The sequence below is a fragment of the Molossus molossus genome, unplaced genomic scaffold (assembly GCF_014108415.1).
Source record: "Molossus molossus isolate mMolMol1 unplaced genomic scaffold, mMolMol1.p scaffold_m16_p_18, whole genome shotgun sequence".
NCBI classification, from domain to species: domain Eukaryota; kingdom Metazoa; phylum Chordata; class Mammalia; order Chiroptera; family Molossidae; genus Molossus; species Molossus molossus.
In genome coordinates this window covers 28,663,604-28,679,361 of record NW_023425353.1, presented here as the reverse complement: position 1 = coordinate 28,679,361, position 15,758 = coordinate 28,663,604, and the positions used below count along the sequence as shown (strand labels likewise).

The following is a 15,758-nucleotide window of genomic DNA, read 5'->3' as shown; positions in this document are numbered from 1 at the left end:
AGGAAGGGGGATAGTCTTCAAGATGGGAGTCCACCACTTTCCCAGGTCACTCGACACCTGAATAAAACCTCTTTCCTTTTGCACCAGCACCTGCCTCATGAGTTTGGCTTTCATTGCATCAGGCAGCTGAACCTGTGTTTTCAGTTAACCATCAGGGATCCATAAAGTTTATTAAGAGCTCAGGTAAAAAAGTTCTACCACAGATTTTCCATTCCAGAGGCATAAGTACTTCTCTACAAAAGGCCGGAAGCTTAAGGACTCTGTGGTGGCTCAGAGCTAAAAAGGTTATTTGAAAGAATCAAATTCAATTCCTGATTTAGGAAACTGAGGTACACCCTAGGCCCTTGCCTGAAAGTGTGCATAATCTAATTCCATACTGTGGGCATTAAAAGATGAAACTAAAACAAAGCAAATGCTGCAAATTTGGTTAGGTGTATGAAAGTGCTTAGAGAGTGTGAAAACACTATGTAAGACAATGATGGGGGGAAATGAGTTTAACATCCTTAGAGCCTTTCCACATCACCTAATTGAAATTCATGCATTCCTATCTTCAAAATATGTGCATTAAACACCCTCTGTGTGCAGGCACCACTTGGCTCATTTAACAACTAAAACCAAACCTTCTTGCATGATTGATATATATATATATATATATTTTTTATCCTCACCCAAAGACATTTTTCCATTTGTGTTCAGATAGAGTGGGAGGGGGAGAGAGAGAAACATCAATGTGAAAGGGACACATCGAGTGGCCACTTTCTGCACAACCCCGACTGGGGCCAGGGACAAACTGCAGCCAAAGTACGTGAACCAAACCCAGGTCTCTCTGGACCGTGGGCGGAGGCTCTAACCACTTAGCAACCCGCCAGGGCACATGTCATATATTTTTAGTGAGCACCTAATATACACCAGGAGTTCTGTTGGGTGCAGGCCCTCAGGTATCCAGAAACCTACCAGCCTTCCAATAATATATCAATAAGGAGATAGAGGTCAGGGATTAAGTTCTCACCCCAGTGAGAAGCTGGAGAAACTGGGATGTCTTTTTTCTACTTCTGTGTCCTTTGGCAGCACATTTGGCCAAAGAGAAATTGGGTGGGTTATCTAGGGCAGTGTGTCTCCATTTGTGATCATCTGAAGATCTAGTTAAAATGCAGATGCTGGTTCGGTGGGTCTGGGGTGGGGTCTGAGGTTCCGCATTTCTAACAAGCTCCTGAGTGGCACCCATGCTTAGAGCCCAGAGGTATTTCATCTATGCAATGAAAACATCTGGTAATCTAGGACCACCTGACAGAAAGAATGGCAGTCAGAGCATCTCTTACCCTGGCCCTTCTGTACCTCATATTGGGACACTACACCCTTTATTCCCTAAGCCAACCACTTCAGTCTCGTGGAACAGGCTATGCCTTTCACACCTCTAAATCTTTGCCCAAACTATTCCCTCTACCTGAAAGGCCTTTCCTTTGCTTGAAGCCCCTCCACTTGGGAGCCATGTCAGAGTTCCCATAAGCCCCTGTGCAGTCCTCTCCCCATCCTGGCACTTGTCCCAGGAAGCAGAACTATCTGCCTACGCTTGCATGGACAATCAGCCCCCAGCTTGAGGTGGAGGCTCGGTGGGGGTGTCCATAATTGCCTAGCACTAGGCCTGGTCCCAGGGAGGTGCTGGTCACACAGTGCACTAAGCGAACAAAATCAGACTGGACATCAACCAGGTCTCCCTTTCAACATCACCTCCGCAGGGAGGCCTCCCTTAATCATCCATCCTCTACTCCAGTGGTTCTCAAACTTCAGTGTGCTTCAGAAGGACCTTGGGGGTTTGTTAAACCGGGATTTCTGATTCCATAAGTCTGGGGAGGGTCTCGAGAATGTGCATTTTTAACAATTCCCATGCTGGTTCGCACACTTTTTGAGAGCCATTGCTCTGCCCCATTACCCCGGTTTGATCTCCCTCAAGGCACTCTCTGAAATGATATTCACTGCTTATCTGTCTCGTGTCTCCCATCTAAGCTCCATGAGGGCAAGAATTTGGGGCTGTCTTGTTGGGCATTCAACACAGCGTCTGGCGCAGGACTGAATGAAAGTCCGTGAAAATGAAAATAAAGATGGACGGTCCGTTTGGCAAAGGGACGAGGAAGTCCCCAGAAGACCAACTCGCCGGCTTCCCCCCACCCCGATGCTAGTCCCTTGAACCTCACGCGGCTTCCCGAGTCCCCATGGCCACGGTCCCTTTAAATGTGCACGGGGACGCCTCGCCCCTCGGCTCCCTCGATCCCTGACAGAGCAGAAAGGGAAAAAAAAAAGCCTTCCTCTTCGAGAGCGGGAGGAAACGTCTAGGAGGGGGCGGAGGCGCGGCGGCGGCGGCAGCAGCGCCGGCAGAGGCGCCGCGGCTGGAGCGCAGCGCGCCCGGCGAGGAGCCCGGAGCCCGGAGCCCGGAGCGGACGCGACGCCGCGCGCTGCTAGGGCCACCGCCCCCCACGCGGCGCGCTAGCGCCCCCTCCCCGCCCAGCCCGCGCGGCCCCGCCCAGCCCCGGAGGCTCGAGCCCCGCGCCCCCACTTGCCCAGCGCCCCGCGCTGAGGCGACGCCGAGTGCTGTCCCGGCTGCCGCCTCGCGCGCCCTGCGCTCGCGCCCCCTCCCCGGCCGCGCCCAACCCTGGAGGCTCCGCGCCCCGCGCCCCCACTGGCCCTGCGCCCCTCAGGGAGTCCGGCGCGCGCGGGGGGGCGGGGCGGGCGCCAGGGGGTGCGGGACCGGCTGGGAGGCGATGGAGTGAGGCGGCACGCGGACTCGCGCTCGACCGACTGACGGACCGACGGGCGGCCCCGGGCTCCTCGCGCTGGAAGATGAACAGAGCAGGTAGGAGGCTTCGCGGACCGCGGGCGCGGAGGGCCGCGCGAGAGGGGGCCCCGGCCGGGAGCTCCAAGTTGAAGCCCGCGGGGCGCCTGGAGCGACGGCCGAGAATCCCCCGACCTTCCTACTCTGCCTGGCTTCGGTCGAGATATGGGCGGGTCCGGAGTCTCCCCCGAGGAGGCTGAGAATCATCTGGGGCCCCTGTCCGAGTCGCCCCGCCTCAGGGACGCCCCCTTAGCCTCGGCGAGGCCTCACCCTGGCCATGTATGCCCTCATCCCACTTCTAAGGCGGCCCCCAGAACGGGGTGCCCTCGGCAGCGAAGAAAGACGCCCCCTTGGCAGAGGCAACTTGACTGCGCCCCTACACCCTCATCCCGCTCCTCGAGGTCCCCGCCAGGCCCTCGCTGGCCCCTCAGGGACTCCTCCTGCCACGCGGGATCCGTCCGTGCTGCGCCCCACACCGGGGTTATCCCTGGTCCTTCATCACTTGGCGGCGCAAGCTGCTCTGTTCCCAGACCCGGAGACTCGGAGCTGACTCTCCGGACAGGACCGAACAGCCCTAAATCCCCGCACCCCCGCGCGCAGCGCCCCCTCCCTGGCAGCGCCCCGGCCTGGGCGCTCTTGGTGCCTCCCGCAGGGGACCGAACGCCCGGGGGCACTGCCCGTCTGGCTGAGCCGCGCTCCAGGCGTCCCCGCCCGCCCCTCCGTCTCTGCCTGCGCGTCGGCGGCGGCTCAGGGGTTCCGCGCAGACCAGGGAGCGTTTCCCAGTGAATGGTAGCGACCTCTCCAGAGGAATGCCATTTAACAGATTGTGCGACTGAGACTCCGAGATGGGCGGCGCCTGGAGCCCAGTTCCCGGGATTCCTGACTCCATCCCCAGGGAAGGCAGAAAGTTCCTTCAAAGACGGGAGTTGGCCAGGGAACAGTCCCAGCTAACTTGCTTCATCCTCCCGCTAAGGAGAGATGGTCGCTCCTTTTCCTCCCAGCGTCTTAGAATTCAGCAAAAGGCCTCGCTCCCCAACCAACACCCTTGTCTGAAGCCATACTCCAAAACAGACATCCCTAAAGAAACAGGAAGCCACCATTTTGGCTGTCTTAGAACCATATCCTGCTGCTGTGGCGGTGTGTGTGTGTGTGTGTGTGTGTGTGTGTGTGTGGTGGGTTTTTCCTTTTTAAAACATTTTAAATGAAAAAAGTCATTGTCTTAGGAGCGAAGTGCAGAGAGGAGACATTGGCTGGACTGACCTGAAAAAAGGAGCCACTTGGGGACTTAGCAGTGTGGTAGCGGCCTCCCTGTGTCCAGGCCCAGTTGTTGCTGAGCAAGTGGACACCTGCGAGTTAGAGTGTGGGGCACAGGATGTCAGGGAGAGGTAGGAGTAGGGGTACCACTTTGTGGGACTGGAGAAGGGTCCCAGTGCCCACCCAGCCACTCCTCGGAGGAAGAAGGTCGCCTCCTGCCTGTTCTGGCACAGCCTGGTCAGAGCCAGGCTAGCTTTTCCTACTCTCCTAATAAAACTTGTTTTAAAACAATGGTGAGAGCGGTTCCAGTTTTCCCACATTTCCCTGCATGAGGCTCGGGCAAGCCCTCCCTTCTCTGAGAATCGGAAGGATGGAGTGAGCTGGAATAAACTGAGGGGCTTGTTTGGTCCTAGTAAATCTTAGCAGTTGCCACTGTTGGGTTCAGCCATCCTGTAATTTGTCTCCAGCATAAACCTGGTTCCTTTTTCTGTGTGAAGGCAATGGTGGAAACCTCACATAATGATTTTTGTGTGCCATGTAGCATAATGGTTTACAGACTCCATGGGACTGAATCTCACAACCACCATATACTTAATTTTATGACCCTGAGCAGCTTAACCTCTCTGTACCCTAGTTTCTTCATCTGAAAAATGGAGATAAGATCTTAGTCACTGAGTTCTCATGATTCAATAAAATAAAGCATGTAAGGTGCCTGGAATGGTGTCCGTCACATTATAAGTGACCAATAAAATACCACCTAATATTTATTGGGTACTTACTTCCTGTGAATCAGGTACTGCTTAAAGTGTTTTAGTTATGTCAGTTTGGTTTTCACACTGACCTGGCAAGGTGAGTACTCTTGCTCTCTTCATTTTATAGATGGGAAAACTGAGCTACAGGGATTTAATAGTCACTGACTTAATGCAGAGCCAAGATAAGATTGAAACACACTCTGTCCTGCTTGAGAACTTTCTTTTTAATCTAGTGCCTAACCATCTACGGCCATACCACCCTGAACGCGCCCGATCTCGTCTAATCTAGTGCCTAACACATAGTAGGTACACAGCAAACGTTTGCCAGTTGACTTTATTAGTCATCTTATGTCTGTTATTTCTCCTGAACTTCTCAACAGCCTTAAGAAAAAAGGGGGTATTTCTTCCTTGTTACCAAGAAAGAAACTGAGGCTCAGAGAGGCAAAATATTGTGCCCAAGATCATCAGCTGATATATGGCAGAGCTGGGATTGAAGTCCAGGTATATCTGAGCCTAAGGTCCATTCTCTTCCATCTCTATCCCATGATGTCTTCCCAGTAAAAGCCCTGTCGTGGATCACTGGACTAGCTTAACAGCAGCTTAATTAGAAATCATCAGGCTTGGCGTGGACATTCCAGCAGGCACCCAGGAATGAAAGTTAAATTAAGATGCAATTGGAAGGTGAAATTGGAAGATAATTACTCTTGGAACATATGGTTATGAGAGTTCCAGGGGGAGTATAGTGAACTGCAGTTGAAACAGGCTCAGGGACTAAAAACAGGGATGTCAGGGGACATCATAAAAAGAGCCATGAGTTCAATAGGCTGTAGTCAGCCAGAGCAGAAGGCACTTACTGACTGGTGCAGTTTCCTCATTCTACAGTTGGGGAAACTGAGGCTCAGGGAGGAGAAGAGACTTGTCCAAGGTCACACCTCCAATTAAGGGCAGAGCCAGGAGTGGAGATCAGAGCTCAACTCCCAGTCCAGTGCTCCTTCCAATACCCCTTCTAATTGAACCTCTACATAGCTGACAAGGGAGCAGTAAGCATGAATGTGTGAGTGACAGATATTTAATTAAAACAGAGAAAAAAATATAAATGTATTGGGGGCTGGCTGGGGATGATTTCTATCACCAGAAGCTGTTAAAAACCTCTTCCTCCTGTCACTGTGGTTCCCCTACCCCCAGTTAACTCTTGGCATCTTGGCTTGAAGGGTATTCAAGTCATTCTCAGGCAGAGCAAACTGCCAGGAGGTCCTGGGCATTGATAACTCAGGCTAAGGGGGTCGTAACCCCCAGGCTGTGATACAGGGAGAAAGAAGATTCATGCAGCAGCCAGAAGGAGTCAGGAGACAGCAGAAGTTCACCAGCTCCATCCATGCTGTGCTTTAGGCAGTCAGAAAGTTAAGTTTAACCCAGAGGAGGAACCCTCAGCTCTGATTTATCCCCTAATTCTCCTACCCCCGCCATACTCAAGCTCAGCCAAACTGGACTCTTTACCATACTCCCAAAGGGCTTTGCATCTGAGTCTGGGTCTCTTCACACTCTATTCCCTTTGCCTGGAATACTCAACCCCTTTTCAATTGTGAAATCCTCCCTGTCCTTCAACGTGCGCCCCAGCGCTACCTCTTCCCTGAGCGTTCTCCAGGCAAAGCAGGGTCTGAGACCCAGATAACTTTGCACCAAGGGCAGGGGCTCTATCTAGTTTCTTTTTGTGAGGGAGGCAGAGAGGGAGCAGAGCTGAAAGCCTTTACAGTCCCTTCATTTTCTTTGCTCCCTTCTCAGTAATCTTTGCTGGCTCCTTTCTCCCTCCTTGGTCCTGCTCTTTGCTCAGTCCAAACTCCTTCACTTGGTGATCTTACCAGGTTCATGCCTTGACTTCCATCACTAATGGCCAGACCTCTCCCAGAACCCAGACTGGAATACCCAAGGACCCAGTTGACATCTCCACCATGGTGTGTGTGAAAGGTAACTTGGATCTAACATGTGCAATCTGAAATTCTGATCTCCCTCCCTAGCACATGCAGGCTTCGCATTTCCAGTTGCTCCAACTCAAAACCTTGGTGTTGTCCTTGACTTCTCTTTTACTCTTACATCCCATATCCAGATTGTCAGCATATTCAGCCAACCATATCTTCCTATTTGGAATCTGACTTTTTTTGACCACTCCCACTGCTACCAACTTGTTTCAAACCTCCATCATCTCTTGCCTGGATTATTGCAGAAGCCTTCTCACGGGTCTCCCTGCATCCATCCTCACTACCTCTATTTATTTCAGCACATTAGCTGGAGTGAGCATGTCCTTTATCCTCTCAAGGCCCTTCATAATCTACACCCTTCCCATGGCCCCTCTCACCTCATTTCCTGCTTCTATTGCTCTCTTGTTCACTCTCCTCCAGCAACTCTGGCCTCTTTGAACATGTCAGGTGAGTCCTGGCTTCCCTCACCTCTTTCATGTCTTTACTATAATGTCTTCTTGGTGAGACCCATCCTGGTCATTGTATTTAAAATTGCAAAAACCCTCAACTCCTAATCTTTTTCCATAGACTTTATGATCATCTAACATAAAATATGTGAGATACTCTTTATTTGCATATATCCCACCATTAGAAGATAAGGTATGCAAAAGACAGGGTCTTTGTTTTGTTTATTGATGTATCCAAAGATTCTAGGTGAGTACCCAGCATATAGTAGGTGCTTAGTAAATGTTTAATGGAATTAGATGACAGGAAATTGGATGGGAGCAAATGAAAGTCATCCACCTTGTAGTCAGTTAGTATTTCTGAGCTCTGGACTCAGCCTTATGTAAATTTCTAGACTGTTCCTAGTCTCTTTGGCCTCAATTTCTCTGCTTTTTTTCTGTTCTCTGCCTCATTAGAAGCTGGGAGCCCTGATTCTCCCCTCTAGAGGAAATGCTCAGCAACAAAAGGGTCAAGGCAAAGGTTCCAGTGACTGCAGCAGGAAACCCACATTTCATCTGGGCCCTGCTCCAGATTTGTTGAGTAACTTTATGCCGGTTACCTGCCCTCTCTGTGCCTCAGTTTCCTCGTCTTTCAATGAGGGGTCAGACAAGACCTTTCTGGTTCTGGCATCCTTTGATCTCAGAGCTGGAAGCAGGGCATGGGTGCTGCATACTTGTCATTCCTAGGGGCTTTATGGGGAAGGCATTTTCTTGCAGGATCACGCCTCAGACGCCCACTGTAACCTTTCTTGAGGAGACGGCGCCCACAGATCAATAGCTTGATTGGATGAAGGATGGGGTGGGGGTGGGGGCAATGCAACCAAGGTGACGGTCGTTTTTCATAGCCTTTCTGACAGGTCTCATGGTGCTCATGTGAAATACCACCTGTTAAGGATGAGAAATGAGAGTCCCCACCCCCAAAGAATAATTTCATGCCAACACCTAACACTTGATGATGAGAGCATGAAGCTAATATGACATAATACTGTATAATGGTATAGAGCAAGACTTATACCAGGGGAAGATATGGGGTAGGTAATTACTTATTATTTTAGAACAATAATAACTACTGTTTATTGAGTACCCTTATGTGAATTACTGCTACTAAGCACTTTTAATATATATCTTTTAATCTTCACAACAACCCTTTGAAAGCAGGTGCTACTGTTGTACTCATTCTATAGATGAAGGGATTGAAGCTCAGTTTCATAGCTTGTAAGTGGCAAAGTCAGGTTTTGAACCCAGATCACCAGGCTACAAAGGCTTACTCTGTTACTCTACATTGAGCTTAGCTGTTTAAGCTCCAAATTTGTGTTGTTATTGTTTTTTCTAATGTGAACAGATTTTTTTTTATATATATTTTTCTTTATTGATTTTAGGAAGAGAGGAAGGGAAAGGGAGAGAGAGATAGAAACAATGATGAGAGAGAACAACGATTGGCTGCCTCCTGCATGCCCTCCACTGGGGATTTGGCCCACAACCTGAGCATGTGCCCTGACTGGGAATTGAACTGGTGACCTCTTGGTGCATGGGTCAAAGCTCAACCACTGAGCCACACCGGCCGGGTGTGAACAGATTTATTTTATTTATTTATTTGTTTATCCTTACCCGAGGACATTTTTCCATTTTTTGTTCAGATAGAGTGGGAGGGAGGGAAGGAGAGAGAGAGAGAGAGACATTGAGAGAGAGACATTGATGTGAAAGGGACACATCAAGTGGCTGCCACCCACACGACCAGCCAGGGCCAGAGACAAACTGCAACCGAGGTATGTGCCCTTAGCGGGAACCAAACCCAGGTCTCTCTGGACCACAGGCCGATGCTCTAACCGCTGACCCAAACCGGCCAGGGCCAGATATTTTTTAAATGAAGATCAACTTGATTGCTTATGGAAACAAGGAGTTGGGAAGTCACATATTACACTTGAAGAGTCTGGGTTATTATCTGGATGTCAGTGGAAGGCCTGGGTATTGATGCAAATGAATGTAGTTGTAGGTTAGGAGGTTGATGCTTTGGGTATGTTAACAGTGGGTACTTGGACAGCTGTGACTCTTTTCTCTCTTTCCTGCTCTTAACTACCAAATCTTATAGCAGTGTTCTTGCTCTAACTTTCTCCCCCTTTCCCTTCTAATTAGCTGTGCATTGGGAAACCAGACAACCAAGTTCACTAGATGTATATGCAAGTACAAGTAATGAGGCTCTGAAATGAAACCCTTTTAGGAACAGACTGCTTGGGCTTTGTAATCCTGTATTATTACTACTCCAGGCCTTTTCTTTTTTTCCTTTGGAGCCTCAGCTGAATTTAACATAGTCCTGCCAGTTTGAGGAGATGATATGACCTTGGCTTCAGACATCTTGAAATTGAGGTACCAATGGGACAGTCCCATGGAGATGTCTCAAGTCAGAGCTGTGCTGACCAAGACCTAGCCACCAGCCACATGTAGCTATTGAGCACTTGAAATGTGTCTAGTATGAATTGTGACATTCTGTAATGTAAAATACACTTAGTTCAAAAAAGAATGTCAAATATCTCATTAATAAATTTTGTGTATATATATTTTAAAACATATTTATTGTTAAATGTTAAATTTTGTATATTGATTACATGTTGAGCCAAACATGATTCACTGATTATATGATGGTATTCAAAATAATATTTTGGATATATTGAGTTCAAACAACTATATTACTAAAACTAATTTCACTTTTCAATGTGGCTATGAGAAAATTAAAAATTACATAATGTGAATATAAATGTGGTTTACATTATATTTCTGTTGGACAGCCCTGGATTAAATTCAGCTGGGGTTAGGTGCTTCAAGGATTATCTGGGAGTCAAATGCATGGGGAGGAGAAGAGTTTGCTGACAGACCTCCAGGCCCTCTGCTCTACCTTCTTTCAGTCACAAGCCAGGCTGGCATTCTGAGGCTGCTCTGTGTCAAACCCAGGCCTTAGTGGGGATGGAACTGGGAGGTGAGACAGGGCTGAAGCGAGACTTATACATTCTTATCCATGGACAGTGGGGAGCCAGGCAGCACTTTTTTATTTTTAATCTTTACCTGAGGACACTTTTTTTCTATTTGTCTTCAGATAGAGTGGTAGGGAGGGAGAGAGAGGAAGAGAGAGAGAAACATCGACATGAGAGGAACACATCGACTGTTTGCCTCCTGCACCACTCTAACCAGGGCTGGGGACAAACTGCAACCAAGATACATGCCCTTGACCAGAATCAAACTCGCGACTCATTGGTCTGCAGGCCAAAGCTCTAAACACTGAGCCAAACCAGCCAGGGCCAGGCAGCACTTTTTTTTAATCCTCACCCGAGGATATTTTTACATTTATCTTCAGACAGAGTGAAGGGGGAGAGAGAGAGAAACATCGATGTGAGAGAGACACATCAATTGGTTGCCACCTGCATGACCCCAGCTGGGGCCAGGGACAAACTGCAACCGAGGTGAGGTACGTGCCTTTAGCCTAAAGCAAACCCGGGACTCTTTGGTCCGCAGGCCGACGCTCTAACCACTGAGCCAAACTGGCCAGGGCAAGGCAGCACTTTTGATTTGATGGATTTTGATGGAGTTACATTCCTGGCAATCTGCTTTTCTCACTTTGACTGAAGTGTGCCCAGGGGCTCAGAGGTTCAGGTAGGAGGCATGGAGGCGTGGATTGGCTTGTGGTAGGAGAGAGATGCTGAACTTGGAAGTGGGTGACTACTCCCTTCACCCTCTACTTATCCAGGTCCCTCCCATCCTGCAAATTTTAGCTGAAATTTCTCCTCCCTGGCCAAAGCAACTCTTGCTTCTCAAACTTCTGTTTCATGTACAGTTTGTACCACATCTTTTCTTCTGCTGGGATTAATAGAGCCTCACCATCCATAAGGGAAGGGGCCTTTTGCAAACATCCATGTTGTAAAATACCATACCATTTCTCCCATGAAATTTGGATGCCATAAAATTTGGATGCAGGGCACTTAGCTGGACACCAGTGTACACCATGTAGAATACAGAGGTGATCCTCAGGAAAATCATACATCACTGTCACAAGATTTTGATGTGTCATTCTTGAGAAAATGAGATAATGGCTACTCGGTGTAATATTCCAAGAGTGTACAGCTCTGTTCTCCAATTGTTCTGTTAGTCTTGTCTCCCTAACTCAACTGTGAGTAGTCAGCAGAATTGTCCTTCTCTTCTTGACCCTAGAGGACTGTACTGTCTACAGTGCTATATGAATAGATGCAGGTATCCAATGAATTAACTGTACAATGAATGTAAGCTCTATGAGGGCAGCAGAAATGGTGACTGTCAAGTTCAACATTGTCTCCTGGGTACATGACACATAGAAAGTGTTTAATAAATAGTTGTTGAATGAATAAGTGCAATGATCTGCACACCTTTATTTGAGGAATACAGATGTTTCAGTTGGGTTTTGTTAGCTGGACTGTATGTGGAAGAAAGGTCTAGTCACTTTGTTTACAGAATAAATCTTTAATGGAAGGTCGAGATTTTAAAGATGATAGTAAAGGCATAAACCCAAGACAAAACATAGTAGATTGGGTTCACATGGGTTGTTGGGAAACCATCTTCAGTGTTCTCTCAAAAATGATAAGTGGGAGTGGAAATAAAGGTAACTACTTTTTGTCTCCCCTTCTTTTCTCTATTTCGTCCTTTAGATTCACCAAAACCACCAGTTGCTCCCAAGCCAAACACTGCCAGTCCCCTCACACCAGTAACGGCACCCAAATTCCCTTCCTTACCCAGGCCTGACAGTCTTCACAGTCCCAACTCCATGTCAAGGGGGCCAAAACCCCCCATCGCTCCTAAGCCCAGGCTGGATACCCCCAGTGAGTGGAGAGCCAGTGTGTACATGATCAACAGCTTGAACAAATGCAGCAATGGGAAGCTGCTCTGCGTAGATAGGGGGCTTTATGAAGAGCAACAGTCCAACCTGGAGTGCTCCAAGGCCGAGGCCAGTGAGGATTACATCGTGGTCCCCAGGGCTCTGCCAAGAGAGGATGAACCCAGGGATGGGGACTCTATGGAGAATGCAGTCATAGTGCCTCCAGATGCCACTGGGAAAGAGGAATCCCAGGAGGGAAGTGAGGAGGAGGGAGCTGCTGAGGAAGTGGCTGAGGAAGTGGCAGCCCCAGCCGAAGTGGAACTGAGTGGAGAGGCTGAAGAAGGTGTAGCCCCCATTCCTGAGAACGTGGAAGCTGATGACTGTCCCCAAGACCCAGGGGCAGAGGAGCAGAAGTTCACAAGTGAGGAGGAAGAGAAGCTGGTGGAAGAACACAATGTGTACAACTTGGAGGACAGGGGCCCTTGGGATGGAGAGGCCGTCTTTCCGAGCGATATCATTCTAACTCAAGTCTATTTAGAGGGTTCAGAAGTACCTGGCAAGGAGCCTGGGCTTCCTGAGACACCCAGGGAGGCAGAGGAGGCTGATAAGGAAGGCTATGCCAACACAGAACCAGGGGCGACAGACGAATATGTGGATTCTGACAAGCCCACTGAGGAAGGTGCTCAAGACACCAGTGAGGAACCCCTGGAGAATGAGGGATTGGCCACAGGAATCCAGGAGGCGAAGATAGTCGCAGACAGCCCTGACATCTCTGAGGGAGAGTGTGAAGAGGCCACTGGCAGTGGCATCCAGGATGACCAGGATGAACCACCCGACCAAGAAGAGAAAACTGACCAAGAAGAAATGGCAGCAGTCACCCAAGAGGAGAGAGAGGATGCTCCAGAAGGTGAGGACTCCGTGCAGGAGGAACCTGCTGAGGAGAGCTGCCAGATTATTCCTTTTGAAAATGACTGTATGGATGACTTTGTGACTTCACTCTCAGGAAGTCCCTATGAGTTCTTCCCTACAGAGAGCACTTCTTTCTGTAGTGAAAGCTACTCTTCTTTTTCTGAGTCAGCGAAAGGCTTAGAGTCAGAGCAGGAAGCAAAGTTGGGAGAACATGCAGACCAGGACTCGGAGGCTGGAACTTTATGTGGCCCATGTGGCTCCCTGCAGGATGGCACTGGAGAGGGCCTCTCTCTCCCTGATGTGGTGGTCTTGCCAGAGGATGAGGATGCCACAGACGACGCCCTTACCAACCCCTATGAGATGGGAGCTGACTTGGTGTGTGGGACTGACCCTGGAGAGGGAGAAAAACCTGAGACACAGGCTGCATCAGATGCCCTAAGTGGTTATGGCTCAAAAGAAGAAGTGAACTCTGATGCTGAGGGCGGCCTCATCCTCATTGACAGGAAGAACCTCATCTCAAGGGTCAGGCCCCACTCTGGGAAGGTGGCTGGCTATGTCCCAGAAACTGTACCAGAAGAAACTGGACCAGAAACTGTCTCATCGTCAGCCATTGGCATTGGAAATGCCCCTGAAGAGGCAAGGAAGATGGTTCTGTCATTGGAGGGAAAGCCACCGGAAGCCAGCAGGGCCTTACCAGCAAAGCCCAGAGCCTTCACTCTATACCCTCGTTCATTCTCAGTGGAAGGCCGAGAGATCCCAGTCTCTGTGTACCGGGAGCCAGAGGCATCTGGCTTAGATGACCATCGAATCAAAAGGAAAGATGACAACCTCTCTCTGTCCTGTGTGATTGGCTCCTCAGGGAGTTTTTCCCAGAGGAACCACCTTCCATCCAGTGGCACTTCAACACCATCCTCTGTGGTCGATATCCCACCACCTTTCGACTTGGCCTGCATCACCAAGAAGCCCATCACAAAGAGCTCTCCCTCACTCCTGATTGACAGCGAGCTTCCAGATAAGCACAGCAAGAAGAAGAAGTCTTCCTTTAAGCGGTTTCTGGCGCTGACATTTAAGAAGAAGACCGAGAATAAAGTGCATGTGGATGTCAACGTGTCTTCTTCCAGATCCTCTTCAGAATCCAGCTACCATGGGCCTTCCCGGCTTCTGGAAATTGACCGCAGGAGCCTCAGTAACTCCCCTCAGCTGAAGGCCCGGACTGGCAAGCTCCGGGCTTCTGAATCACCTTCCTCCCTCATCTTCTACAGGGATGGCAAGAGGAAAGGTGTCCCCTTCAGCAGGACGGTGTCCCGAGTGGAGTCCTTTGAAGACCGTTCCCGGCCCCCCTTTCTGCCCTTACCCCTGACCAAGCCCCGGTCCATCTCATTCCCCAATGCTGACACTTCGGACTATGAGAACATTCCAGCCATGAACTCCGACTATGAGAATATTCAGATTCCACCCCGGAGGCCTGCAAGGGCTGGGACATTTACGAAGCTGTTTGAAGATCAGAGCAGAGCCCTGTCTACAGCAAACGAAAATGATGGCTATGTGGACATGAGCAGCTTCAACACCTTTGAGAGCAAGCAGCAGAATGCAGACCAGGAAGCAGAAAGGTACTGTGAAATTAGTTTTCTTTGTTGTTTAGCAAGTATAACTGTTCAAGAGGCAAGCTTAGATGTAGGGGACAGAGAGGGCTCTATTTCTTTATAGCTGTGTGACTCAAGATGAGTGGCTTGACCTCTCTGAGCCTCAGTTACATCATCTGTGAAATTGGATTCATGCTACCTCATGGCAGAGTGTTTGAGAAGATCAGAATAGATAATCTGTGTGAAAGTATCATCTAAAATGCTAAGTTCAGTACAAATGTGAGCATGTGTGTTTGCATTATTTGTGGGACATTTCTCATCTAGGTAGATGGCTTTGCTACTCCTCTCTGGGAAAATCACCAAAGAGAAGGTTCTGGAATCTTGCCAAACTAAATATCTTTCACCATCAGGAAAATACCCTAAATTGAGATTGATACCTTTTTATTGTGTAAATATACACTCTATTGAAGGGAACTAGAAAAGATAATTTATTTAATTTGTTTATAAAGCCAATGGTGCCCTGAGCTAAATTTCTGAATAGAAGTCTTTAAGTAGTACATCCAACCTGATTTTTTTTTTTTTTTTAATCATTCACTGTGGAAGCAAGAGTGAAATACTGAAATGGGGTGGGGGTGGGGGTTCTGACCCCACCTTCCCAAGACTGACTGAATGCCCCTATTGATCATCCTAAGTAGATAATTGCCAAATCTTGCTGTTCCTTGTACATTATGGATACAACTTAAAGACGATGCAATGAAATCTCAACCAGTTATACCCTTTTGGGGGTACCTGATCTAAATTAATGAAAAGCCAAAATGGTTGCAATTTTTAATTTTTTTTTTTTTTTATACTCACCAGAGGACATTTTTGCATTTATCTTCAGATAGAGTGGGGGGGCGGGGAAACATCAATGTGAGAGAGATGGTTGCCACCTACACAACCCCAACTGGGTCTGGGGACAAACTGCAACTGAAATACGTGCCCTTAGCAGGCACCAAACCCGGGACTCTCTGGTCCACAGGCCGTTACTGTAACCGCTGAGCCAAACCGGCCAGGGCGGTTGTAATTTTTAAAGAAAATCCTGATTCTTTCCTCTTGTGTGCACTAACTTAGCCCAGTCCCACACAGCTGTTGCTACTAG

The 15,758-nt window shown here is 48.8% G+C and overlaps 1 protein-coding gene across 1 annotated transcript in view; it reads left to right on the top strand.

Moving 5' to 3' along the window:
- Nucleotides 1-2,801: 2,801 nt before the first annotated feature.
- The window catches only part of FGD5 (FYVE, RhoGEF and PH domain containing 5), a 118,318-nt gene continuing 105,361 nt past the window's right edge, over nucleotides 2,802-15,758 (top strand). The window contains exons 1-2 of the mRNA XM_036266686.1: nucleotides 2,802-2,848; nucleotides 11,959-14,644. Of these exons, the coding sequence (XP_036122579.1) occupies nucleotides 2,836-2,848; nucleotides 11,959-14,644 (2,699 nt within the window). The 5' untranslated portion in view covers nucleotides 2,802-2,835. The remainder of the gene's footprint in view (nucleotides 2,849-11,958; nucleotides 14,645-15,758) is intronic.